This window comes from Kockovaella imperatae (genome assembly GCF_002102565.1).
Source record: "Kockovaella imperatae strain NRRL Y-17943 chromosome Unknown BD324scaffold_1, whole genome shotgun sequence".
NCBI lineage: Eukaryota > Fungi > Basidiomycota > Tremellomycetes > Tremellales > Cuniculitremaceae > Kockovaella > Kockovaella imperatae.
Window position 1 is genome coordinate 662,497 of NW_019028941.1, and position 24,466 is coordinate 686,962.

The following is a 24,466-nucleotide window of genomic DNA, read 5'->3' on the forward strand; positions in this document are numbered from 1 at the left end:
CACGTGACTTTACATGACGTGGTTTACTTTTCGCCGTTCCTGTCGAGTTCCGCGAAGGACTGTTGATTGATAAGCAAGGCTCGAGACTTGTGATTATTCAAGTCGGGTGTCAATCATCGTGTGAGACCCCAACATGACCTCTGTCGCTCCGGTAGTCACCTTCAAGAAAGGCCCTTCTCGTCGTCCTCAGCAGTCTCGGAATCGTGCACCTTCTCCAACAGCCGATGAAGGCCAAGCGTCATCAGAAGCTGGCCCGTCCACTTCTTCCGTCGTCCGACCAAGCAAGAAGAACGTTGCGAACCCATTGGTGCAGGGCACGAAACGTCGGAGAGAGCTGAATGAGAACGGAGAGGAGGGGGATGCTGGGCTTGACGATTTTGACTACAAAGCTGAGGAGGGGCTGTCCGGTGCAAAGGGGGATGTCTACGCAACCAGGTCAACAGAGTGGGATTTGGAGGCGGGTGGGGAGGCAAAGATCGATGGCAAGAAGATTAAGCTGAATGAGGTAAGTCTGCGGCAATCTATAGGGGACTGTACTGACTGTTCACAGGACGGTGAAATCGACGATGGATTGTATCATGGAGCTGCAGGATACCTGAAAACGATCAATAAACGTACCGATGTACTGGATAAAAAGATGCAGACTGGACCAATACGAGCGACCACCAGCATCCGGACAGTCACACTCGTCGATTATCAGCCAGACGTGTGTAAAGACTACAAGGAGACAGGTTTCTGTGGATACGGAGATTCATGTAAATTCTTACATGATCGTGGCGACTATCTCGCTGGATGGCAATTGGACAAACTGGACCCAAACGGAGGTGTACCTCAGGAAGAAGAAGAGGAGATTGAGGAAGTGCCGTTCGCCTGTCTCATTTGCAGAAAAGAGTTCACAGAGCCGGTGGTGACGAAATGTGGTCACTACTTCTGCATGAAGTGAGTTTTTCAGCGGCGTTTTGGACAAGATTTGGTGCTGACTTGATTGTAGATGTGCTATCGAGCGTTTCCAAAAATCACCAAAGTGCTACGCGTGTGGAGCGTCAACCTCTGGTATCTTCAACAAGGCTGAGAAAATACTGGCAAAGCTTGAGGCGAAGAACAAGCGGAAGAAGGAGGAGCGTGGTATTGTGGATGAAGACGACGATGGAGGTATCGAGATAGGCGGCGATGAGGAGGAGGAGGAAGAAGGAGAAAGAGGTGACAGTCCCGCTCTCAGTGACGATTAGTCATGTCGTATGTATCCAGTCAGTCTACATGAGTTGTATCTGTATCAATCCAATATTCACTCAGAGCCATGAGATTGCCGAGGCAAATCATAGAATGACGGCATAAGACAGTCGCGCGCGGTGTTCCATTGACACTTTCTTCTTTGTCGTACTTGACACCTCTTACGCCGATGGATGTCCTCAATCACATAGAGCTGGTGATTGTCCGCTGCTGTCTTCCTACTGACGGAACAGACTATACCTGTCACTCAAGTCAGACCTACTCTCCGAGCTCTGCTGAATGCAATCTTCTTTCATCGTACGCTTGACGTCTTCGAGCCTGAGACGTGGGACATAGGCGAATGTCACATAGTGAGCGGGCTGTCGATGTCAAGGTTCTGACGACTCATGACTTTCTTCAGCCTTCAGTACCCAGTAGCACCATCGAGAAGACCGTTGCAAGCAAGATTGAAGAATTCACCAGGGAGTATGTAGATACTAGAGCCCCGAGCGGAGAGGTGAGCAACTGCCGGCCGGCCTCGCTGACGATTGCAGATCGCAGTGGTATTCCTCCAACGCAAACCACGTAAGGGATGGTTCGCAGTTACTGAAGTGAGACGACTTATGGGATGCCATTAACGATTCCAGGAACTCGTGCCGTGGGAGGAGCATCTCATCACTTTACACTTCACACGAGATCGGCCCAATCCCCAGACTCCGCCACCGAATCCACTTCCTGCTGCTCTGTTGAAGATAATTACGTTCTGCCTCGAGAAGAATGGCAATGTGCCTTCTCTGACCGGCACCTCAGTGAGTAGCGTCGAAGTGTCAAGGCTAATACTGCCTAGGAGAACAGCAATTTGTCGCACCAAGTATGTCCCTATTACATTATACTTGTTGACTCATCATTTTAGATCTTGGTTGGTCCACCCTCTCCAGCCGAACTTTTCACGCCCTCTCCACCCCTTCATCCAACCCGCTTGACTTCTCCACCACCGCAGCCTTCCCTCACTACGACGCCGGCCACAGTCATCGCCAAGGATCAAACTCTTCCAGCATCCTCTGCCGTGGCCGAAGTTAGCTCCGCAGGGGCAAGTGTCGCCTCTCCTCCCACGTATATTGTTCCTTCAGGATCCAGTGGAGCCGGCACAGGAGGCATTGAGCAGTACCTCGAGCAGGCAAAGGATGGACTGAGAGCGGTTGGTGCGAAAGCAGGCGCCGTAGCCGGCTGGACACAGAGGAGTAGCTCGGCGAGTCGCGGCGTCTGATCACGTTGGACTCATCTCGAGCGGATTGGTTCTCGAGGCATTCATGTCCAGCACGAGAGCAATCTCTTCATTGCTGAACCGTTCCACCGCCGAGTCTTCAGCTGGACGTGCCGTCCGTCTATGGTCACTCGACGAAAGATATCCTTGGCTCGGTACACTACACGGTCAGAGAAACGGACCTGGTCGAACTCACAGGAAAACTCGTCACGGAAGTGGACGATCGCAAATGTCTCCGTCTCCGGCTGCCCAAGCAGCCAAATTGCCTCGCGGGGAGTGGACGGACTGTGAACACCATCATTCTCTACGGCTGAGGCAGGCAGCCGGTTCCACTTGCTCCGGGCACCCAGACGGCCCACTGTAACACAGAGAAGGCGCTTGACGCCAGCAACAGGACTTGACCTGACCTTCTTTGGAACCGTATAAATCTCGACCCTATGCAGTCAATGCCGTCCCAGCTTCAAAACTCACAAGCTCACGCCATTCTCACGTTTACAACTCATGGCACCGTGCCTAGTCGGCGGATAACTCAATACATGGGTCAAGTGAGTCGGCTTGACGGCCGCCGGAAGATTATTCAGTCGAAGGCACAGGGTGAATGGATTGAATATGGACCGCTTCTCGTCTGGCAGTGGTGAGCCAGGCGCATCGTAAAGTTCAAGATATAACGCCATAGTGAGGTGTAAACGGCTGTCTAAAAGACTCTCAGGCTTTAGTGCGACTTTTTAGACCTGCAATCGTCCTTTGTCTGCTGACCCTTTGATACAATCCCCCTACGCTGCCAGATCAAAGGGAGAAATAGGTAGATCGACCAGGACAGTGTATCGTTGGCGCGGGCCTCTTGCCACTTCGCAGATCACCCAGTGGTAATACAGTGCTAGAGTCATCCGGGCTGATCGATAAGGCGCCGAGAATCCCCAAGCGGTCAAACCTCTACTTGATGGCCTGACAATCATCATCTGGTACTCCGGCAACCAGCTTGAATCTACCGCAATGTCGCTCGATGTTCATCCCAACCGATCATCGTATAGATGCACGACAAGATCTGCCAAACGATCCGCCAGACCAGACGCAAATCACCATCACCCCTTCTAGAACCACTGTTCAACCGACGAATACAGGCGGTCTGTTGTCGACTGCCGCGGCGGGCACCAACCTGGCATGGTGGCAGCTTCTTTGCATCGGATTGGGAGGAGCTATCGCCCTATGTATCCTCGTATGGGTCTATTGGCGACACAAAAGAAAGCGGAAGATCGACAAGAAGAGGGTTTCGGAAGCTGAGAAGGAAGAGGCAGCACGGGTGAAAGAAGAGTTAGAAAGGCAGAAGAGGGAGGCGAAAGGCGAGGAAAAGAGTAAAGGGAGGAAGGGAAAGCGACGAGACAGTGGGTCGAGCGGGAGTCGGAGCTGGAGCGGGAGCAGCAGTGAAAGCTACGATAGTATCAGTGATGGAGGCACCATCCGACCGAGAAGAAGGCGAAGGATGGTGGACCGTCGTGGAAGGGGTAGACGGCATGGCAGAGGCAGACGACGATGGAGCGAGTCAGAGACGGAAAGTGATTCTGAAGATACTGAATTTGATTACATCCCCAGGAAACGGAGAGACAGGAGGCGCGGACGATATGGAAGAGGAGAAAGCGATGATGAGATCAACGACATTTACGACAGGCGACACGGTAAACAAGGGAGGCGCTACGAACCAGAGATGCCGCCGCCAGCGCCAGTCAACACCCGAGGAGCTGGACGTAGCAAGCGAGAGACATTTCGAGATAGTGTGTTCTCTTCCTATTCGTCAATGAAGAAGGCGGCAGTCAGGTTGAAGTATGTGGAACAAAAGGTCAAATTGAAGAAACAGCTCGAGGCGGAGGAGGCTGTGGAGCAGGCCAGAAGGGAAAAGGTTATCCAGGCGAACAGGGATCTGAAACGACAGCAAGAGGAAGAGAAGAAATTGAGGATTATAGAAGAGATTCGAGCGGAAAAGAAGTTGAAACGAGTGGAACGAGAGATGGAAGAGGCTAATCGAGAAGTGGAAGAGGCCAACAGACGACTGGAAAGATCAAGAGGGAGAATGAGTAAAGAGCAAGGCAGTGGAGATAGTGGTAGGTTGGGGGCAATCTCCTCGATAGCTGAATCTTTAGGTCGACCCCTAATCCCACCTGCTCGGAGCTACACACTGTCTTCCTCAGGATCAAGTGGCAGCTCAAAGAGATTTCCTGCTCCGCCCGGACGCCATCAAACCCGACCTCCTCCAAACGGAAACCCCAGTCAAACACGGGCGGCCGAGACATTGTTCGACGCTGAGTCGGCAGCTGTACCTAGGCAGAAGTCTATCCTTCGCCCACCTCGAAAGCAATCCACTATCGCTCCTACGGCTGTGTTGCCGTACGCCACACCTCGACCGACTCGAAAGGGCTCAGCATTAGGTAGCGAAATCAACCACCTTCTCGGAGCCGATAGTCAGCCATCCAAAAATCGACCATTATATCCGCCACCACAAGGCGTCGTCAAAGTGCCACCACTGCCGCCACAAATGCAGAACGATTTTCAAGCGTCATGGCTATCTCGGCCTGGACCAGCGTTGAGCGTACCACAGACAGCGCGCACAGATAGCGTGTACGTCTCTGTCACTCGTCCGAAAGACAGACCAATCATTCCGCCGGGAGGTCTCGCGCCTGCGCCACCTGGAAAGAAAAGGCAGGAGAGAAAGATTACGTCGACTGGTATCGATTCGGCGAGCGGGAATAATAAGTGGACTAATAGACTGAGGGCAAAGCGATAGTTTGGGCTCCGAGGGATCATGAGAGGTAGATTATGACATGTAAGCCTTCGAAGCTCATTTTACACTGGGTCTGCCTGCCTGGGCGAAAAAGGAATCGATGACCCAAAATGCACGAGTCTCGCTGGTGGTTCACGGTATCTTGACAGAAAGGTAAATCAGTGTGGGATACAGTAAAGGGCAGCAGAGGCAGGTGAATGCACAGCTCAATTTTCGAGTCATGGATCTGGCATCAGGGCAAAGCCTGGACGCACGATGCATAGTTCAGACATAGCAAACACCGAACGAAGAAGGCGAAGGCAGTCATCTGTCAATCGACCACCGATTGCTCAGGTTGAGCCGACTAGTTCTCTTCGACGCGATAAGTATTGTCATCAAATGGATTAACAGAGTCTCGTTCGTATTCCTCATCTTCAACCTCGTAAGAAAGCTCAGCGCGCTCTCCGAAAGGATCTTCAGCCTGTTGGTTCGCGTTGGAGCTACCGGCAGAGCTGACGTTATTGGCCTGACTCTCAGGTGGTAGGTGATGCCGTCGGAAATCTCTCCAGGAATTCGCGTCAGTGAAGACTGAATATCCAAGGTCAAAAGTTGTATCTTCGGGTCTCGTATCCCTTAGCACTGACAGGACGGCGTCTGCCAGGTCAGTGTCAGTCTTCTTGCCGAAGTGAATGTGCTTCATGTAGAATTCTGCGGTCAGACAAGTCGCTTTTGCTGTCTCTGCCCAGGTATTGAGAGTTTCAATCAAATCCTGCGTGACCTTCACCTTGGAGGTCTTCAAAACGTCAAAGAGCCACTTCTCCTTACCGGTCTCAACGTCAACTTCTTTCCAGATGCCTATATTGAGGAGAGTGTCCCGATTCGCATTAATCAGTTCACTGTCAAAGCGACGACCCCCCACTTTGGACCCCCGATGTGAGGGTAGATCGGGGTCTGCCTGTGATTCGTCTGCCTTGCCTCTCGAGCGTCTGAGCTTCGACAATATTTTCTCCATTATTGAGGTGGGTGTGACGATCCTACGAAATTCAGGATCAGAGTTTTTCAATCTCTGACATCTCAGACTGCAGACTTTATAGCCTGTCACAGAGCGTCAAGGCAAAGCTGAATCCGGGTTTGATCCTCTCTCACAAAAGATGTCTGAAGAAAGGTGCACCGATATATGATAACTGACTAGAGATCGTTGAATGCACCTTTCAGGTTTGGAAACCCCCCCCCCCCCCCCCTTTCTTCGCAGACGCAAAGGACTCGCTGAATTCCTCAGCAAGACTTTCCTCTTTCCAAAATCCGGGATTGAAACACGTCAGATATCTGCAGCCCTTTTATGCTCGGAGCCTCCGAAGTTGAACCGTGATCCTTTCACCACGACCTGAGCCAAGTCAGCGAGTTTCTGCCAACGACCCGAAGATGTCAATGTACGTGAATTGTATGCTAGATCATGCGCCACGGTGATCGATACGGAGATCACGTTGTGGTGTGTGGCGTCCCCAGCTCGCTCATGCCACGGCTCAGCCGCCGGAAAGTTGGACATAGATCGGCAAAATCCAAATGACCCGAACCAGATCTGTAGCCCCATGGAGCCTCGCTTGCCTAATTAAAGGCAGATTCTCTAGAGATCAGCGGGTAATTTGGCTCTCTACGTGATATATAAAGGCAATGAATGCAATGGCCCGCTGAGTAAGAACCACATCCCCACTATGCTCTCCTACCTCGTCGCCCTCACTGGTGCAGCACTCGTCGCTGCTGCGCCTGCTCCCGCAACTCCTGTCCAGCCCCGAGCGTTGACAATCCCAAGTTTAGTCAGTGCCACAAAAGTAGCAATCACCATCGAGCCCAACTATCAACGTGACTCTTGCGTTACTGCTGATCACTTGGTTGGAGGTCGCGCTCTTTGGCTGTGCCGAGATACCGAGCTGCTCCAGGATCAGAATATCTTACAAGTCGACGGTTTCATCTCGTCCACTGCCTCCTGGTCCAACCAGAATGCAAGCAACTTGCCCGACTTGGTTCCCATTCCTCCACCCTCCGAGCAGGGTCAATTGAACGTGACAGACCCTTATACGCTCCAGTTGACTCAATATGGTGGAGATCCACCAAGTGGAGCCTACTTCCCAGAAACGCCATCGGAATGTGGGGCATCAGGAGGCTCATGCAGCAACGGCACCCGTTTCGCCATCTGGCCTGATGCGCCTGCCTATGTCACGGATGTCGCCAGTGATGGCACGACAACCATGTACATGTACATGACTCTGACCAGACAGCTCAAGAATATTGACACTGAACCGCCTACCAGCTTGTACAAGCTGGTGTACACTACCGGAGGAGATGCCGACGCCTTGCCTGAACAAACCTTGATCGGCCAAGACTTCTTCCCCGAGGGAACTTACAACTACGGTGCATACGGTGGTTTTATTGGTCAGCTAGACGGATTGTTGTATCTCTATGGAATGGCCAACGACGGTACAGTCGGATTGGCCAGAGTTGCGTTGGCCGATATCGAGGACTCATCAAAGTATCAATTCTACGTTGGCGGCTTATGGGTCTCGACGATCCCCGCTATCGACGACACGGCCGCCGAAGTCTATGTGGGAGGCGCTGGTGGTCAAGGAACATTCTTTTACTCTGAACTGTACGCCCAGTATGTCTTGCTGGCTCAGGTCAATGGATTCGGAATGGTCATTAGCGCCTCGACTTCCTTATTACCCGAGGGACCTTGGACCGCGGCCGAGACTTTGACTTATCTGGACCCCGGCAACGATATCACCTACAGCTTTGCGGCGCACCCAGAAATGAACACGAACCCAAACCAAATCTATGCTTCGTACACTCAGATCAACTACGTTCATCCGGATGCGAACCGCAGCACAGCTCTCGGCAAGGAGGAATTCTACGCTCAGCCTCTTTACTTATTGGAATTCGGGTTGTGATCATCTATGCATGAGGTCCCAAAGCTCAGTGACGTCGTCTGTGTCCAAATTAGTCTGCTGGGATGCGAGAGCTTCCGTCATGTGACCGGCTGTAGTGGATCCACACAAAGGCGTGATATTCCATCTGTCATCAGTGGGGTCAACGTGAGGACTACCCACTTCTGACATAAAGCATAGACTGCTTGTTCTGGAGTCAAGGAGTGTTTCTCCGCTATCGATAAGAGCTCAGGTGTATGAAGCAGCGTCGGGTTCCCTGACAATGTCCAGAAGGATTGATAGTGGATGTCGTTGGCTTGACAGATCTCATAGATCGGCCAATTGAAGCCATTACCCTCGTACCATCTGTTTTGCACCACGCCAATCTTGATACGAACTTTCGATATGAGCCAATTGAGGAGGGTAGGATCGTAAAAGTTGGATACGCCGAGGTTCAAGAGGATACCCTTATCGACAAAAGATTCGAGAGCTTGATAGGCTGCGAGAGTGTCCTAGAGATCAGCATGGGAAAGCTGCCGGATCGCTAACTTGTCTGGTGCGCAGCGGGCCATGTAAGACGACAGAGTCGATGTACTCGACTCCAAGATTCGTCAGACTCTTCTGGATGGACTGAGTGACTTGGTCGGAGATGGACGCCGATGAGTCGTAAGGAAGAGGTTGTGACATGTCTTGACCATCTAACGATGTGTATCTGGGTGTAAGCGGGGACCATCGATCGACTCACTTGGTCTGAATGAACAGATCCTCCCTTTTCACGCCCTCAGCAAAGAGCTGCTTCAGTGCCTTCCCCACTAGGTCCTCGCTGTAAATCAGCCAAGACCAGGGCTATGTCTCACCGATAGTGCTGCCGTCAGCGTGATGCCTTGAATGGCTTCACTCACCTTTGGCTGACATGCCGTGTCGATACCTCTGAATCCAGCTTTGACAGCTTGGACGACCAGCTCGGCGGTACGGTCCTTCTTCCTTGTCATCAGAAGGATCTCCCGCTGCAGGGACTCACCAAGCAGTGCCGTAGATGATCTTTGGCATCTTCATCTCGACGATCAAGGTACAACGCCGAGGTATCGGAGCCGTGACGCGAATGACGAAGTTGAGCAAAAATGCATTCATTGTCCATACGGGTCATACTATATACAGGCGCAAAAAATGTCCAGATTAGGGGAGAGCCATACCACGACCATCACTATCACCGCCCTTAGATATGTAGTAACTGCTCTGCGCTCTTGAGAGCACCGACAAGGATCTCCGCGGTATCGTCACTTCTGATACAGGTGGTACCAGTGGATGACACCTCGTATCCAGGTTGACAGCTTGAGACGGCACAAGATCCTGCGACACAGCTGACGGAGTCGACGCCTTCGATGGCGGAGCAATCGGTTCCTTGGCCAAGGGAGGTGCAGCCTCCACAAGATTCCATCGAGATGAGGGTGTTGAGGCATTCGGATCCGGCAGAACCTGGGACGGGGCAGGAAGAATAGCCGGCGGCGCAAGTGGTAGGGAGGTCTCGACGGTGCCATCGTTTACTTGGGACGACACATTGGCAATTGGAACCTGATACAGGTCAGAATACATTGTGAATGGCTTGACTCACTGAGCTTGCCACCCTGTTGCCAGCAGTTGAATTGATCTTGGCAGTCACATTGCTGTTTGCAAGAGCAGTCGGTATCTGACATCAGCTTCTGCCCCGCTGGGATCTAGACCCACTGGTAGCTTGACCCTTGGCTTGACATTTGAGAATGGCGCATTGATCGGTACAGACGGCAGGTGGAGGGGGAACACAGACGCAGTGCTCGTCACAGGCGTGTCCGACTTTGTAACAGTTATTGATTTGGGAAAGGTCTCCGCATGTGCCACCTGGATGATGTTGTCCCCAGTTTCCGTATCCAGTATGAGGTTGGAAACCTCCAAAACCACCACCTGTACGCTTGACGAGACCACCGAGAAGGCCTCCGAGATTCAAGTCGAGGGTGAGACAAATGTCGAGATTGAGGTCGAGACCGAGTCCACCACCGCTTCCTCCTCCTCCGCCACCACCCCCGAGGAGTCCACCACCCCCAAAGAGTCCACCAAAGGTACGTTCGTCGAGTTCTGCTGTTTCTGTGGACGTAGGGGATGCCAATGCCAATGGCGCTGCGATGAGAGAGACGAGAGTGAGGAATCTAGAGGCGAGCATTGTCAATTCTATAATCTATGGAGAAAGAGTGTGGGAGAAGGAATGACTAGCGGGCTGGTTGGTTGAAGATGAAAGAAGGTGAGGTGGAGAATGGGATGAATGCTTTATACGTTCAATTGCAACCGACCCAAAGGGAGTGTACACAACGACTGTTTTGATCCTCAACTCACTAGTCCTGACCTGACCTTGACAACAATCGAGCACTTGCTTGCCCCCCTTCCTCGGCCGCATAAGGTCCAAATTTACCGCGTGTGTTCTGACGGGAGCCAAGCATTTGCGGCAAAAATGATGGTCGGTCAGTGTCAACAGTCGAGTCGAGACGATGACAGGTGGTCCGAGTGGTAGCATTAGGGTGAAACAGCGGCAACCCATGTTCATGTCAGCGGATCAGTGGAGATTGCGGGTCGGAAAGTGGATGATTGGGGAAAAAAATAAAGAGGAAAGAGCTGGAGGGGGGGGAGGGGCTTGAGATTGGATTCATGTTGAGCCGCAGAGACAAAGAAGACATGAGCATTCAAGACGCGTCTCTGCTACATTGCCAGCGTATGGCTGCTCATTGACCGATAAATGCACACGACACTGACACGGAGTATCGTCCTAGATGTTCAAAGGCAGCCAGACGGGGACCAGGTTAAATTTAGACCAGGGATAGAAAGGTAGACATCGCGCGCCATGATCTCTTCCTTTGATTGATTTGTTGAGCTGTGAGTACCTTGTGATGTGTGAAATGGAAGTGATGTGATGTATCATCCGCACTTGATGAGTGCAGCAGCAGCAGCAGCGACAGGAGCAGCGACAGGAGCATCGACATCAGATGGTGGAAAGAGAGCAAAACGCGTCGTCGGGAATGAAAAAAAACGGGAAAAAATCAGCGGGTGATGATGAAACACGTCTCAGGTGCGGGAGATCAATCATTTACGTAATTTACATCAGTTGATGGTTGTTGTTGTTGTTCTTAGTGGCGGCGTCCGATTGATGTCGATGGTAGACAGGTTACAAAGAAGCAGGTAGAGGTTATGGCTGAAGTCTAAATCATGACCCGGTCCGAAGCAGCCACATCTCGCCCCTCATCAGTCCATGGTCGTTGGATGTTTTCGACGGTCCTGGCGCGCTACAGGACTGTTGAATGCTGTTTGTGGCGGTGTGTGGCTGTTACTTCACATCCATATTGATCAGTGTTCGTGGGCGGGTCAGGGGAGTCCTTGCCCTCAGAGCCCCCGACCCGTGTCTGACAAGCCTTGATGTCCTGCCTCTCTCCGGTACCTCCGTTGAAAATCGCCCAAAGACGTTGCGCATAGAGACCTCGAGGATATGTGACTCGCTTGACCACGATGCTCTTCTACACATGACATTTCAGCGCTTTCCTCGAACGAGATGGCGTCCTTGCGGTATCGAGAACGCAGCTCGGCTCATACAGTAATGTCTTATAGGCAGTGACACCTAACGACCTGCCATTACTTGGCCTCAGGCCGAATGGACGTCCAGTCTCCACAGCTTCGTCAGGCAGGAATATCTCCACCCACCCAAGAGAAGTTGACGTTCCTTTTTGGTCCCTACGTCCTTTTACAGAGCGGAGTCCAAAACTCCAATGGACGATTAAATAGGGCTTCTTGCCATTATCCTATTTATACTGGTAGTGGCGACTGATTGCCCTCTTGCTCACTCCATTCCTTCTGTCTCACTCCAGACAATTCCACATACAGACACTTTCAGCAGGTCCAAAGAAGGCGAGAACAACCAGCATGTCTCCAAGCAAGCGGGGCAAGCGAAGGGGGAAGGAGAAGAAGGAAGACGACTCCACGGGAGCCTCGCAGGTTCGTTGCGAGCTCCCTCTCCACTAATCTCACTCAGGCTACCTCGTCACAGGTTTCGAATCAGCAAGGAAACCCTCGGGGAACGGGTTCTGACGACTCGAAGGACTCGGACGCTTACATCTTTGAGCTGATGGCCAAAAAGCCCAAACTCGCCGATCTCGCCATGAGACTGGCATTGACCTTGAGCAGCGATGAAATATCTGACCTTACCAACTCTGGCAAAGCAGATTACATAGACCGGCTTGGAGTTTCTCTCAAGCACGTTAGCAAGCGAGTGGAGACCAATCTTTTAGACGGGACCGAGGATCCATTCCTGCAGAGCAACTATTATCACCTGACCGAGGAACTCCTAGCCGCGCAGAGGACCGACTTGCACGATCATGACCAAGTTGTCACATTATTGATGAACCGAGATGCTGCTGGTAAACAGCTGCTCAGAACCTTTTACGAAATTGCACCACGAGCAGATCCTCTGTCCGTAAAACGACAAGTGAGTCATCCCGTCACTTGGTAGCCCAAGCTGATGATCAGGCTACCTTCTTGCGAGCTATCGGTCAACAGATCAGTGAGGCCGACCTCGACGCGACGAGGCAGCGGTACGCTCGTGAGACGAGATCTGAAGCTCCTGACAGCACGAAGGCGGGTTCAGCAGAAGAATCTCAAGGCGGCGAACGAGTTTCAGACGCGACCGAACGATCTGTTGAGGGAGACCCAGCAAAAGCTACATTGGCCGCGTCTCTCGGCAGTCTTAGTCTAGGATCTAGCGAGAATCAGGCAACGTCCTCGCTTCGCCTCATGCAGAGCAAACTCGAGGAACACCAGTCCTGGCTCGAATCCTTTAAAGATGAGCAGTGATGCTGGCTGCATGCATGCATGCTATAGATACTAAATTGTCAGCGTGGTCACTTCAGCTACTCACCAGACTGGCAGCGAAGACGACTGATCATCAGCGTGATTCAGCGGAAAATCACTCACTGTCCCTTTTGATGAGCGCCTGGGCAGCTTCCATCTTCTGGAACAGCTCGGCATCACCTATAACCCGCGCAGCATCCCGGACTTCGCGACACGTCTCGTCGAGACGAGTGATGACACGAACGATAGTGCCTTCGGGCACGTCGGTCAGGTCGGTGATTTGATTGAAGGGCTACCGTGAGCAAAGTTACATATGCGAGACTTACGACACCCTTTGCCCATTCATAAACCACCTCCACTAGACCAGGCTTGAATGTCTCCTTGAAGTCTTGATGCTGAACGCCGCAGTGGTCTTGCTCGCGTTCCACCTCGTCAGCTATACGGTAAATGACATCGAGACCAGTCGCCAGCTTGGCAGGGATCATCGGTTGCGAGTCAGTCTTTTCGACAAAGACGAAAATCGAGAGGAGAGCAACGACCTCTTCAGGGGTATAGTCGGCGAGAATGTTTTCGAGAATGAGTTCCGTGAGGATGAGCTCGTTGGCGGAATTTATCTGAGCTTAGCGAAGTGACTAGGCTGGATTGACTCACTTCACATGCCACGCGACCCTTGAGGAGCACTGTGGCATTATCGTCGATGAATTTCAGGCGCTTGAGAACTTGAACCCGAGACTCGTAGTCTGGCAAGAGCTCGAGGTTCTGATCCGACAGGGCAATCTTGAGCTGGGTCAAGCTCGCCTCTACAAGTTTGATCTCGTGCGTGATAGCATACTAGTATCAGCAGTGTTCGAAGTTGATAGCTCACGTTCTCTTCAAAGTTCTCACATGTCTGACACTCAAGCTTGGATACGCGTTCGAAAAGAATATTGCGCTGTTTGAGCATCTCTTGGAAATCAAGATCCCGCATTCTAGACCAGGAGACTTCAAGATCCGAACCGGATAGCTCTTCGTGCAAGATGGCGAGGTCGTCGGTCGTCTTCTGCCGCGCCTCTCGAGATTTCTTATCGATAACGGCATTGGAGTCGACCTGGCATCAGCAGAGTCAGGCTGCGTACTTGCCTTTAGAGCGCGATCCACTACAACAGATATACTGAAGGCGTCGACAGTTGTGATCTCCCACGTAGGGGACGAGAAAGAACCGGAAGGCAGGACCGCAGGCCAACGTGGCGGTAACGAGTCGACGGGTTCTGATGTAAGCGAAGGACACAAAGTGGAATTCACCTTGGCCTTTCGTCACGAGAACAAGCACGAGGAAGGCTTTCGCATCTGTCTTGATCCCGTCTCGGACCAAGGATGGGGCATTACGCAGTATCACCGCCAAGTTGCCGGGGAAATGCTGATCATCAGCGGGAGCGAATCATACCGCTCACGTTATTGCGAAGAACAATGACACGACCGGGGGCAAGGATCTTGCCCGCTTGCGGATTCCATGAGGCGGTTTTAAGGAGCTGGGTGTTGAGTCGGACAATCTCAGCGGAAAGATCGTAGAATGCCATGATGTCTTTAGCACATTTATCGCATGTCACTTTGGGCAGTCGGGCGAGTTGCTTTTCCGTCTGTGAACAAGTGATCCGATCAGCTTTGAGTCAGAAATGTGAACGAAGGGTGCGAAGAGAGCTGTCCTGAGGTTGACGAGGCACCACAACGAAGGAGAATGTAGCAATGAAGCCACGCTCCAGCAGTACATTACAGCGTTGCAAACTTACATGTGCGACCTGCCGCTGCTGTTCCGGTGCAAGCTTCTGCGCTGCATTCTCCGAGAAACTCCGCTTGATCATTTCTTCCACCCGTAGAGCTTCGACACGAAGCAGGTTCAGGATCATGTTATAGGTAAGGCGGAACTGAGATGAGAGGCGATTTGGAACCCCCAACATCATCTCTGTGAGATCTTGGACCTGACGATATCAGTGACGAAAGGTCCGAGTCTCACCGATGGAAGCTCGTCTCCGCTAAGAATGATGACTGTTCCCGTTGTATCTAGACCACGACGACCAGCTCGACCGGCCATTTGTGTGTACTCTCCAGCCAGGAGATTTCGGAAGGACGTTCCATCGTGTTTGCGAATGCCCGCGAAGACGACAGATTTTGCTGGCATATTGACGCCCTGACATTTAGCGCATAAGGGGATACCTTCACTCACCATAGCAAATGTTTCGGTAGCAAAGAGGACCTTTACTAGACCTCGAGAGAATAAAATTTCGACAACCTCTTTGACTAAAGGAAGAAGACCTCCGTGGTGAACACCAATGCCTCGACCGAGCAGCTCTCGCATTCTCAAAATTTGGGGAAGCTCCTTATCGGAGCCTGGCGTCAGTTGAGAAAAGGGAATCACGCTTACCTTTTAAGCGGGTCAGAGCCCGTTCCCAGGTAATGTGAACCTCGCTCTTCTCCTTGGCATCGCACAGATCCATATTGTTCAATGAGCCGGCATATTCCTCGCAGCGTTTCTTGCTGAAGACAAAATTGACTACCGGCAAGAGATTTTGCTTCTTGAGATAGTTGACCAGATGTGTCCAGACGTTTTGGTCCAGGTTGAAGCTTCGAGGGCCGCGAGGACCACCACCACCGCCGCCTCCGCCGCCGCGAGGACCACCACCACCACCACCGCCGCCGCCGCCGCGAGGTATCGGCGCACCGTTGATCCCACCACCACGATTCGTATGGGTACGACCGCCCCCAACACGAGTGAAGGGAGCAGCTCGCCCGGTCGGCAGCTCTCGAGCTCGTGTGGGAGGACCTCCTCGACCACCGGTGCGTTGTATCGGTGGAAGCCCTGCCGCCTCGCGTTCCTTGTCCTGCTTGCGGCGCAGCGCTTCCGTGGCGGATTTGTACCTAGTAATCAGCTACGAATGGCGAGATCCCTCACCCATCGGCAATGAAGCGAGACTTGGAGTCGACGATCTTGTGAAGGTCACGACCGGCCCATAGAAAATGCTCCAGAGGTACAGGTCGCATCGGCGTCGAAATGACGTAGATATCCTTCTTTTTCGTCCGACTCACTGTCAGACAGCCTGATGGGAGAGTCACTCACCCGACCCAATCTGCAAACTCCTTGGTGTTGGGAACTGTGGCGGACAGAAGTATGATGTTGACGTGCTCAGGGAGCATGATGATGACCTCTTCCCATACGACACCTCGCTGATGGTCAGCTGCAGCCCAATCGGGTCCGTCCTCACCTCTGCATCGTTGACATAGTGCACTTCGTCGAAAATAACAAACTCGACGTCTCGAATCAAATCTGCACCCTTGTACAACATGCTTCGCAGGATTTCCGTCGTCATCTAAAGGGTAAGCAAAACTGTAGACCCAGACTCACGATCAGACAATTGCCTTCTGCGTTGATCTGAACATCTCCGGTAAGGATACCGACCATATTGGGATCGAATGTCGTTTTGAAGTCTCTGAACTTCTGATTCGAAAGAGCTTTGATAGGCGACGTGTAGATCGCCCTGAAGTCAGCGGAGTCTGTATACGCTATCTAGCTCACCTAGTCATATGCTTTGCAGCTAGGGCTATGGCGTATTCTGCGACGACGGTCTTTCCGGCCGATGTATGAGCAGCGACGAAAACGCTGTCACCCATTTCTAAACGATACACGGCTTCTTTTTGGAAATTGTCCAGAGTGAATGGGTACTGATGTCAGAGGGTTCAAGAAGGCAGCTCACGGTTCTAGCGGGTTCGGGAACGAGTTCGTCGAACTGAGGTTAGCCAGATAGGCCATATCTGACTCACATTGACCAGTTCCTGCTTGACATCCACAATATGAGCCCATTCTTTCCGTTGAGCCTTGAATTGCCGGCGAGAAGGAGGTGGAGCAGGAAGCCGCTGTTATTAGTCAAAAAATGTTGGGAGGTGCTCACCCCAACGGGAAGGAGATCATCGACATTTTTGCGGGAGGTCGACCGGAGTTCAGCATCGGGTAGGCGGGAAACCTCGAGCGTCGGAGAATCTCCATCGGTCCTACGATGCTTTGCTTTTGGTGCTATCGACGATGAGCCAAGCATCTCAGATAAAAAGTCATCGGCTGAATGTTTAGCGTAGCAAATGGGAACACTCTACCTCCTTGTAACTTGAGACCGCGTGGGAGTCCAGGGGCTCTCGTCCGCCATCCATCCTCATCTTCATCTTCCTCTTCGTCCTCTTCCGCCTGCTTAACTTCAGGTTCCAGTCCACCAGGTAGGAATGGAGCATAACTTCCTTTTCCTCTGACAAAATTCTGAAGATCACCTGGAGCTCGGTTCGAAGAAGAGGAAAGCGTCGGATGAGCAGGTTGCCGAGGTGCGAGTGCTTCTCTCCAGCCTGCGAATTGAGCGGACAAGCCTTTGGTGTTAGGGAGAATGGTATGAGTCTGAGGTAACGGTGCTAGTGATAAAGGCGGCGCAGGTAGATCGAATGGAAATCGTCTGAGGTGAGTGCAAGCGATTTGAATCTGACTCACAATTGCCAGCGATGGTCCAGATCCTCTGCAGGCAGTAAGTAGTCCCGCTCGAGTTGGGCGAGCAGCTCGTGGCGCGATGGCAAGCGATCAAGCTCCTGATCCTCCATGCCTAACTTTGCCATCGGAGAGGCCAATCCACTTCCAGAGCTCTCTGCCTCCATTGTGCTCACCATCATCATCCTAACGATGACCACCATCATTTCATTCATCAACATTTCAGACGATCGGTATGACGGATTAGGTAAGCAGATTGATTCTTCCGTCCGAGCGATTTCAGGTTTCAACCTTTTCCTACCTCGTCTCTCGCCAGTTGATCGATCATCCATCACATCATGTCGACATCTGCGCCGAAAAGAAAGCTCAGGCCAGCTCGGAAGCAGGTAGCCCCAGGCGAAATTGACAAGTCGGAGGGTCCTCAACCAGGAAAAGAGTACAGTGAGTCATGACGCGAGAGTCGCAGCTGAGTGACAAGACGTTTGGTATAACAAGTGGGCGGGAGGTGACAAAGAAGATGCTCTGGCAAAGTGAGTTAAAGGCATAGACACTGCTGACCTCTTAAGCAAAACGCTTTCTCAGTCTCGCTGTGTGATCGTGAGGGATGCTGGATATACTCGAGCCGATGCGACGGGCAACAAGTATTGTTGCCTCTTTTTCGCGAGAGGATGTTGCCCATACGGACACGAGTGCAATTTTTTGCATCGTCTTCCCTTGCCATCTCATCAACTGCCAGACAACTCGAGGGACTGTTTTGGAAGGGAAAAGCACGCGGATTATCGAGATGATATGGGTGGTGTGGGATCTTTCAACCGAGTCAACCGGACATTATACATCGCCAAGATGGGAGAGAGTCCAGATAAGAATCAGACGAAAGAGACGTTACTGAGACATTTTGGCGAGTGGGGAAAGATTGTCAAATGTAGGTGTCTCCCAGAGCTGGATGGAGCTGACATCAAGGGAACATTCTCTACAATCGAGGAATCGCTTTCGTAACGTACGAGTCGGAACACAGCGCTTCCTTCGCGAAAGAGGCGATGGCGAACCAGAGTATGGACATGGACGAGATTCTGAACGTCAGGTGGGTACTGCCATCAATGCCTCGCTGACTGACAGGTGGGCCACGGAGGATCCTAATCCCGGAGAGAAGGATGCAGAAGATGCGAGAATCAAAGAGCTGGGAGAGAAGGCAATTGCGGGCATGCTGGATGAAGACCTGGTCGAGGCTGCTCAGACTTTGAGAGCACTAGAAGATGGCGATGTGGAGGACTTTTATCCTATTGAAGCGTCAGTGCCGGTGGAATCCCCAGCTTCCGCAAGACCCGCAAAGAGGATACGGAATGGTGAAGCGGATAGTGATGGGGATGGTGGGGATCCAAAGAAGACAGCGATGGCCGAGGGAATCTTCAGCGCCGACACTATGGACAACTTGCGGTTTTATGCGGAAATGACGAGGAAACAGGCGGAAGAGGATCGTCTCAAGGAGAGAAAAGTCCCGCCAAAGCCCGCGGTGACGTCGTTGCTGGGAGGTTACGGTAGTGATGAGGAAAGCGATTAGTCGCATGTATGTTTAGTTAGAGCATTTGTGATTGAGCATGACTTGGGATCAATTCCTGTCATCGGCTCAGCCTGGCATGCCCTTGCATACAGGCCTTGATGCTGAATTCGGAAAACGACTTCTGAACCGGTAATTCGTTTCGCTGTAGCCCGACCAACTTTTGGCAGATGTTCTGAGATGATCTTTTGTTTGTCCCGCCCTCGCACTTAATTGGGCAGTAGCGAGTTTTGATTCAATCAGCGATTGAGAAAAGGCCACACAATCATGTCTGAACTCGATGAGCAGACCCTGGCTTTGAAAGCCGCTCGGGCGAGACCTCTGACTGCCCTTCAAGTACGTCAACGAGTATGAGTTGTTGTATCTGACATTGTTCTCCAGCCACGGCCTTCCACCATTATACCGTTCTTGAGACGTTTGACGTTCATCGTTTCGCTCCTCTTGGGATCAGCAGCTGCTACGTCGTGGATCTGGTCGACGTTTCTCCTCCCATTACTTCACGCTACATTTTCTGCGCGCAACGCTCTGGTGGAACAGCAGAGCGAGAAAGTCACACAGCTCCTAGAGAGCATAAAGGAGATCAGGTCGAGACAGATATGGAGGAAGCCAGACGCCGAAGAAGCTCTTGATGACGAATCCTTCTCCTCATCCACATCCCTGCATTCGCACCCAGCTTCAACACCGCTCCCGCTCGAATCCTTGACAACGCTTTCGACCCAACTCAGATCACTCGCTTCTGCTGTTGATTCTACCTCGACAACACGTACATCCTTACTATCAACCCTCGAGATGTTCACGTCTCAACTCCATGATACCACCCTTCGATCCGTCCACAGTTCGAGCTTTAGTACTGATTCGCCTCGGAGTGAGGAATGGAAGGCTGTCCGAAACGAGATACGAGGGATGAAGGGCATTCTCCTTGGAAGGAGGAACTTTGCTCAAGTTGTATGAATCATGCAATGAATTGTACTATGATATTTCACTGTCAAGACTGTCCTCCAACATCTGTGCAAACAAATCATCCTCAGCAGTTGGATTCTCGTCCATCTTCCCATCCCACTGGAAGCGATTCCCCTCTGGAACATAGTCCCCCGTAGGCGCCTCAAGCAACAATCGCCTTTTTGCCGGCCGATCATCGCTATCTCCAGCCCAATCTTGATCCTCTGGTGGATCTCTGAATGATTCCAATGGCAGCGACTCCTCGTCGGCATACCTGACTCTCTTTTTACTGGGCGAACCAGGGACACTACCCACGCTCTCCGTATCCTCTCCATAATCACTACTCCCTTCCATGAAAGCCTGTAACTCGGCATCCGCAGACTCGTCCCACCCGTCCAGCAAATTGTCAAGACCGCCATCATCTACACCGTCTTCCGGGATCCCATTCTCAACTTGCTTCGGACTTGTACTGCTTTCGGCCCCGTTGATGCTGAAGGCCCTCTCGTCTTGCCGTTTCCACAGCGCGATGGACTTGTGAAACCACTCGACCCAGACCACTGCAGCGTCCATCCTACTCGCCCGATAAGTCTTCTCTGTACCGACCGTGGCCGTCACGCAATGGGTCATGCCCGGTCCGACATCGAGCATGGTTCGCGCACCAAACATTTCCGCGGCGTGAAAGATTCCCGATCTGCCATTAGCAGAGCCCTCAGCTATGTCTCACGTCTCTGCCGCCTGGTGCTTCGGTATAACACCTGAGAAAACCAGGGTACATCCCTCCAGTACTCTTGATTTTATATCAGGTATGATCACCTGGAGATTAGCAAGGGGACACACAGGCGATTCCTTACCTCAACATCGCATCCCATCGGTATTGTATCCTTCACCCGTTGCGCGTACGCTCGATAAAACGTGGAGTGGATTTGAGCAAGAATCTTCCGTCAGCTCTGACGACGACTTCTCAGTCCCACCTTCGCAACTCTCTCCAACTCTGCATCATCGTTATTCAACGGCTCTGACTCCTTCGCCAGCGGCCGATCTTCGCTCTGTGCGTCCAGCAACTTGGTCTGGGCCATTGAATCCGCCTTGTTGATATCCCCGACACCGATGAAGAAGTCGTCTGCCGTCAGCTCCATCCTTAGTCGCACACCCACATGGAACGACTTTCACCAGATTAGGTATCTCTCCCCAGACATCTGCCCTATCGTCAATCACCACAACCATGCTCTGATCTGTCGGGAACAACCTCTTCAGACTCTTCGAGCTGAAGCCTTAATAGTTTCAGCCATATCCAAGCCGCTCAACTCACTCTTATTTTCATCCCTGCTGATGATCCTCCCTCCGAAGAAGGTCTTGTCTGGATCCACGACATTGCATATCGCCTCGGCATACGTCCTCGTTCCCATAGTGTAGACATGCATCTCGTAGAGCTCGTTCATGCGTCTCAAGAACTGATTGACACCGGGTCTGATATCAGCTGTGCTTTTGCCTTTCAACGCACCTTGGTTTCGTGTAGTACCATCTATCTGGCGCCGTGTAGCCCAGCGGGACATCGTCAGGAAGATGAAACTTGGCCACATCCTCCAAAGCTTTTTTTCCTTGTTCTATCCACTCGCCGACGGTAGGATCCACAGTCGTATGTATGATTGTTTGATCAAGATCCACAATTAACGATAACCTTTTCGAGCTCAGAAGTGTCTCCTTGGTCACGTTCTCAAGACGCTTAGCTTCCTGCTCGTCAGCCTCAACCACTCTCGTCTCCTAACGTTCGTCGATACGGTCACTCCCAATGAATCGTGTGACATCTCATAACTCCCAGCATACTTTGATGGTCCGCCTCGTGTGAGATAGTCGTCCCTTGAGGTCGTCAGCTTGATCGCCAAGCGTCTCACGTTGTCAGGTCCCTTCCACAGACCCCACACATTCCATGCAGCTGTACTGGGTGGGAGCAAGACTGCTCGAGCCACAATGCAATTCTATTGTCAGCTGTGGATCGAATCCGAAACCAACTTCGATCTCTCGACTCTCGTCCCTGGCTTGACCCATTCTTCCCATCTATCGAGTCTCCCTTCGATCGCGCTGTCCCACGAACCGACCATATCCCACTCGCCCTTTCCACCCTTGGCCAGCTCCTTCCTGGCCTCATCCGACGTGAACGCATATTCAAGCAACGCCGTTCCACGCTGCACTTCGCCATCAGCCAGGACCCTGGTAATCCGTATGGGGTACGGCAGAGACGTCGGGAGCTCCACCGATACAGTCTCGGACATGGTCACGGTGAGCAGCCATAATCCATGTATACACAATGGAAAAGGTAATAACCGATTATCGGCATTCACACTTTTAACCATTCTACCTATCAACCATCATGACCACAGTCCCCGATATCATGAGTCCAGCGCTGGATGCTGGTCCAAGTGAGCGCTTTGAACGATCCTTTCTGACTCTCAGGTACCAGGAGCATCGCGCGCACTGGCCTGGACGCCCTTGAACATTACAAGACCAAAGATGCCTCCAAAGGTGAAGGAGTCGCTCGCGTCTGAGGGCTAACTCGCAGTTGTCGTCCGGTTCAAATCCATTGGCGCAGCTCCCATCATGAAGAACAACGTGTTCAAAGTCACTGCAGGGAACAAGTTCCAAGCGGTCATTGTCTTCTTGAGGAATCAGCTCGGACTCAAACAAAGCGATCCATTAGTGAGTTGCACTAGCGATGTCGGGTTAACCCAAGTTCACCTACATCAACGCGGCATTCGCGCCTGCTCCTGATGACACTGTCGGCAACTTGTTCAAGGTGCGTCATGAGTCATTGGGCGCGAGCTAACGCCAGTGCTTTGGGACTGAAGGGCATCTGATAGTGAACTACAGGTGGGCATCAAGTCCTGATCGGAGCTAATGACAGCAACACACAGGCCTGGGGCTAATTGACAGCCATTGGACAAGTTCACTCTCTTTTTCGCTTGCAACACTCTGTATGATCTCTCACAATCGCATTATGCATGCATCTACCAGCCTCCGGTGGCATCCTGAGTAGCCTCCTGAGGGTCCGCGGCCCAGTCGCCAGCGTTTCCAGTCTGAGCCTCGGCGCTCCAGTCGAGGTCTAGATATTTCATCAGCCTCATGTCCTCCTGGTCGAGAGTGACACTCACTTTGAGCAGTGGGCTCGGCGTTGAACACGGCATCGGCGGCATTGCCGGCGGCGAACTCAGATTGGACGGCTCCAACGGCAGCGGAAGCATCGGCTCCCTCGTAGCCTTCCTGAGCGTTGGCAGCGGCCTTCTCGGCAGCCTCTCGCTCAATCTCCTCGGGGTCTCGGTAGAAGAACAGATCGGGGAGGACGTCCCACCCGGAAGGTCCAGTGGGTCCTCGAGGAACGGTTCCTCGGAGTCGGAGGACTTCTCGGCAGAGCAAGTACCACATCAAACCGATAGCGTGTCGGGATTTGTTGTTGGTGGGAATGGCAACGTCGACAAATTTGAGAGAAGCATCGGTGTCACAGAAAGCAATGACACTGAAAGCATTCAGTGCTGGATGCTTCACCCTTGACTCACGGGATGTTGACGTAGGCAGCCTCTCGGATAGCCTGGTGGTCGACTCGAGGGTCAGTCACGACGATGACTCGGGGTTCCTTGAAAGACTTGGTGATGTAGTTGGTGAAGTTTCCAGGGGTGAATCGTCCAGCGATGGGTTGGGCTCCAGTGAATCCGGCGTACTTGAGGACGGCTCGGTGTCCGTAAGGTCGAGCAGAGATGACACAGATGTCGTTGGGGTTGTCAATGGTAGACAGGATTCGGGCAGCGAGGACGAGCTTCTCCCAAGTCTTTCCAATGTTCAAGACGTGGATACCTGGATGGAGTCAGAATTGACTTCTCTCAAAAGCTGCCAGGGAGACAAGCGAAAGGATTCGAGGACGATGAGGCATCCAGATACCACCAACAGTGTTGACGATGCCGTTCTCAACTTCCTTTGCTTGGTCTTTCCCCCATGCATTACTCACCATCGGCTCTCCTCTTCCAGACGTATGGCTCCATAGTCTTGTCACAGTTCTTGGTTCCCAAGTGGCATTGGGCTGACAACAAGAGCTGGATATCCTCCTCAGTCGCATTGAGGCAGTCGGGGTGTCCGGAAGACATTTTGAATGGAAATGTTTTCGAAGGTTTGGGTGGGAAAGGGTCGTGGGTATCGCTTGCGTACTCGAATGAGGATTACCTTGTGGGAGGAATCTCTCTGTCGATGTATGAGCGTGTGTGGATTGATACCAAAGCTCACCTATGGATCTGCTGCAAGCGTGAGCAGATGTTCTAGCTGGTAGCAAGCTTACGAGGTCAGCGCACGAGGTGCGAAGGAGGGGATTTTTGCTGGTCGGCGATAAGAAGTTAAAATAAGGGCTCATTAAATCGTTTGTGTCGGCGATAAGAAGTATCATTAGAATGTGAATCCCCCCGCTTAACTGAGCCCCACTTTTCCACGGTCGCCGCTC

At 52.1% G+C, this 24,466-nt stretch overlaps 15 protein-coding genes across 15 annotated transcripts; 9 read left to right on the plus strand and 6 right to left on the minus strand.

The window, feature by feature from the left end:
* Positions 1 to 133: 133 nt before the first annotated feature.
* On the plus strand, positions 134 to 1,229 carry BD324DRAFT_640583 (hypothetical protein; the record flags this gene model as incomplete). Its single annotated transcript, XM_022017357.1, has 3 exons — positions 134 to 505; positions 551 to 939; positions 992 to 1,229. The coding sequence occupies 3 exons, from the start codon at positions 134 to 136 to the stop codon at positions 1,227 to 1,229; spliced, it is 999 nt and encodes a 332-aa protein (XP_021874409.1).
* Positions 1,230 to 1,351: 122 nt separating this feature from the next.
* Positions 1,352 to 2,708, plus strand: BD324DRAFT_17534 (hypothetical protein). The gene is made up of 7 exons (XM_022012100.1): positions 1,352 to 1,426; positions 1,464 to 1,580; positions 1,631 to 1,726; positions 1,764 to 1,820; positions 1,857 to 2,018; positions 2,057 to 2,080; positions 2,123 to 2,708. The coding sequence occupies exons 1-7, from the start codon at positions 1,400 to 1,402 to the stop codon at positions 2,474 to 2,476; spliced, it is 837 nt and encodes a 278-aa protein (XP_021874410.1). The 5' UTR covers positions 1,352 to 1,399; the 3' UTR covers positions 2,477 to 2,708.
* On the minus strand, positions 2,272 to 3,311 carry BD324DRAFT_17780 (hypothetical protein). Its single transcript, XM_022012104.1, has 3 exons — positions 2,945 to 3,311; positions 2,670 to 2,908; positions 2,272 to 2,633 (listed from the first exon to the last, which is right to left on the minus strand). Exons 1-3 carry the CDS (start codon positions 3,145 to 3,147, stop codon positions 2,518 to 2,520), a joined length of 558 nt encoding a protein of 185 aa, XP_021874411.1. The 5' UTR covers positions 3,148 to 3,311; the 3' UTR covers positions 2,272 to 2,517.
* A 156-nt stretch (positions 3,312 to 3,467) lies between these two features.
* On the plus strand, positions 3,468 to 5,314 carry BD324DRAFT_17600 (hypothetical protein). The gene is made up of 2 exons (XM_022012102.1): positions 3,468 to 3,855; positions 3,893 to 5,314. The coding sequence occupies exon 2, from the start codon at positions 3,954 to 3,956 to the stop codon at positions 5,247 to 5,249; it is 1,296 nt and encodes a 431-aa protein (XP_021874412.1). The 5' UTR covers positions 3,468 to 3,855; positions 3,893 to 3,953; the 3' UTR covers positions 5,250 to 5,314.
* Positions 5,315 to 6,937: 1,623 nt separating this feature from the next.
* BD324DRAFT_647649 (hypothetical protein) lies at positions 6,938 to 8,167 on the plus strand (the record flags this gene model as incomplete). The annotated part of the gene is made up of 1 exon (XM_022017694.1): positions 6,938 to 8,167. One exon carries the CDS (start codon positions 6,938 to 6,940, stop codon positions 8,165 to 8,167), a length of 1,230 nt encoding a protein of 409 aa, XP_021874413.1.
* A 77-nt stretch (positions 8,168 to 8,244) lies between these two features.
* BD324DRAFT_647650 (NADP-dependent oxidoreductase domain-containing protein) lies at positions 8,245 to 9,193 on the minus strand (the record flags this gene model as incomplete). Its single annotated transcript, XM_022017695.1, has 6 exons — positions 8,245 to 8,655; positions 8,693 to 8,855; positions 8,889 to 8,966; positions 9,001 to 9,008; positions 9,046 to 9,127; positions 9,165 to 9,193. The coding sequence occupies 6 exons, from the start codon at positions 9,191 to 9,193 to the stop codon at positions 8,245 to 8,247; spliced, it is 771 nt and encodes a 256-aa protein (XP_021874414.1).
* A 166-nt stretch (positions 9,194 to 9,359) lies between these two features.
* BD324DRAFT_606552 (hypothetical protein) lies at positions 9,360 to 10,337 on the minus strand (the record flags this gene model as incomplete). The annotated part of the gene is made up of 3 exons (XM_022014021.1): positions 9,360 to 9,715; positions 9,756 to 9,830; positions 9,869 to 10,337. The coding sequence occupies 3 exons, from the start codon at positions 10,335 to 10,337 to the stop codon at positions 9,360 to 9,362; spliced, it is 900 nt and encodes a 299-aa protein (XP_021874415.1).
* Positions 10,338 to 11,351: 1,014 nt separating this feature from the next.
* Positions 11,352 to 11,894, plus strand: BD324DRAFT_611909 (hypothetical protein). Its single transcript, XM_022014325.1, has one exon. The coding sequence runs from the start codon at positions 11,464 to 11,466 to the stop codon at positions 11,755 to 11,757; it is 294 nt and encodes a 97-aa protein (XP_021874416.1). The 5' UTR covers positions 11,352 to 11,463; the 3' UTR covers positions 11,758 to 11,894.
* BD324DRAFT_678172 (hypothetical protein) lies at positions 11,891 to 13,006 on the plus strand (the record flags this gene model as incomplete). The annotated part of the gene is made up of 3 exons (XM_022018979.1): positions 11,891 to 12,151; positions 12,189 to 12,641; positions 12,683 to 13,006. Exons 1-3 carry the CDS (start codon positions 12,080 to 12,082, stop codon positions 13,004 to 13,006), a joined length of 849 nt encoding a protein of 282 aa, XP_021874417.1. The 5' UTR covers positions 11,891 to 12,079.
* Positions 13,007 to 13,118: 112 nt separating this feature from the next.
* On the minus strand, positions 13,119 to 17,608 carry BD324DRAFT_574584 (NUC185 domain-domain-containing protein; the record flags this gene model as incomplete). Its single annotated transcript, XM_022013069.1, has 21 exons — positions 13,119 to 13,295; positions 13,330 to 13,617; positions 13,655 to 13,834; positions 13,869 to 14,090; positions 14,144 to 14,250; positions 14,285 to 14,399; positions 14,434 to 14,619; positions 14,770 to 14,958; positions 14,994 to 15,167; positions 15,204 to 15,367; positions 15,402 to 15,895; positions 15,930 to 16,058; positions 16,095 to 16,201; positions 16,240 to 16,344; positions 16,380 to 16,512; positions 16,551 to 16,696; positions 16,729 to 16,761; positions 16,796 to 16,888; positions 16,924 to 17,087; positions 17,123 to 17,466; positions 17,502 to 17,608. 21 exons carry the CDS (start codon positions 17,606 to 17,608, stop codon positions 13,119 to 13,121), a joined length of 3,657 nt encoding a protein of 1,218 aa, XP_021874418.1.
* An 88-nt stretch (positions 17,609 to 17,696) lies between these two features.
* BD324DRAFT_596286 (putative nuclear mRNA splicing, via spliceosome-related protein) lies at positions 17,697 to 19,053 on the plus strand (the record flags this gene model as incomplete). Its single annotated transcript, XM_022013863.1, has 6 exons — positions 17,697 to 17,936; positions 17,974 to 18,025; positions 18,062 to 18,417; positions 18,456 to 18,576; positions 18,612 to 18,838; positions 18,884 to 19,053. Exons 1-6 carry the CDS (start codon positions 17,834 to 17,836, stop codon positions 19,051 to 19,053), a joined length of 1,029 nt encoding a protein of 342 aa, XP_021874419.1. The 5' UTR covers positions 17,697 to 17,833.
* A 264-nt stretch (positions 19,054 to 19,317) lies between these two features.
* Positions 19,318 to 20,001, plus strand: BD324DRAFT_647655 (hypothetical protein; the record flags this gene model as incomplete). Its single annotated transcript, XM_022017696.1, has 2 exons — positions 19,318 to 19,386; positions 19,432 to 20,001. The coding sequence occupies 2 exons, from the start codon at positions 19,318 to 19,320 to the stop codon at positions 19,999 to 20,001; spliced, it is 639 nt and encodes a 212-aa protein (XP_021874420.1).
* Positions 20,002 to 20,015: 14 nt separating this feature from the next.
* BD324DRAFT_611918 (hypothetical protein) lies at positions 20,016 to 22,328 on the minus strand. The gene is made up of 10 exons (XM_022014326.1): positions 22,000 to 22,328; positions 21,882 to 21,965; positions 21,756 to 21,846; positions 21,491 to 21,720; positions 21,299 to 21,456; positions 21,144 to 21,260; positions 20,961 to 21,109; positions 20,841 to 20,924; positions 20,714 to 20,802; positions 20,016 to 20,680 (listed from the first exon to the last, which is right to left on the minus strand). The coding sequence occupies exons 1-10, from the start codon at positions 22,257 to 22,259 to the stop codon at positions 20,020 to 20,022; spliced, it is 1,923 nt and encodes a 640-aa protein (XP_021874421.1). The 5' UTR covers positions 22,260 to 22,328; the 3' UTR covers positions 20,016 to 20,019.
* Positions 22,329 to 22,962, plus strand: BD324DRAFT_611921 (ubiquitin-like autophagy protein Apg12-domain-containing protein). Its single transcript, XM_022014327.1, has 6 exons — positions 22,329 to 22,406; positions 22,441 to 22,509; positions 22,547 to 22,683; positions 22,718 to 22,780; positions 22,817 to 22,854; positions 22,889 to 22,962. Exons 1-6 carry the CDS (start codon positions 22,358 to 22,360, stop codon positions 22,908 to 22,910), a joined length of 378 nt encoding a protein of 125 aa, XP_021874422.1. The 5' UTR covers positions 22,329 to 22,357; the 3' UTR covers positions 22,911 to 22,962.
* On the minus strand, positions 22,963 to 24,298 carry BD324DRAFT_611922 (ribosomal protein S2, flavodoxin-like domain-containing protein). The gene is made up of 5 exons (XM_022014328.1): positions 24,256 to 24,298; positions 23,984 to 24,213; positions 23,538 to 23,832; positions 23,136 to 23,497; positions 22,963 to 23,086 (listed from the first exon to the last, which is right to left on the minus strand). The coding sequence occupies exons 2-5, from the start codon at positions 24,117 to 24,119 to the stop codon at positions 22,992 to 22,994; spliced, it is 888 nt and encodes a 295-aa protein (XP_021874423.1). The 5' UTR covers positions 24,120 to 24,213; positions 24,256 to 24,298; the 3' UTR covers positions 22,963 to 22,991.
* Positions 24,299 to 24,466: the final 168 nt, after the last annotated feature.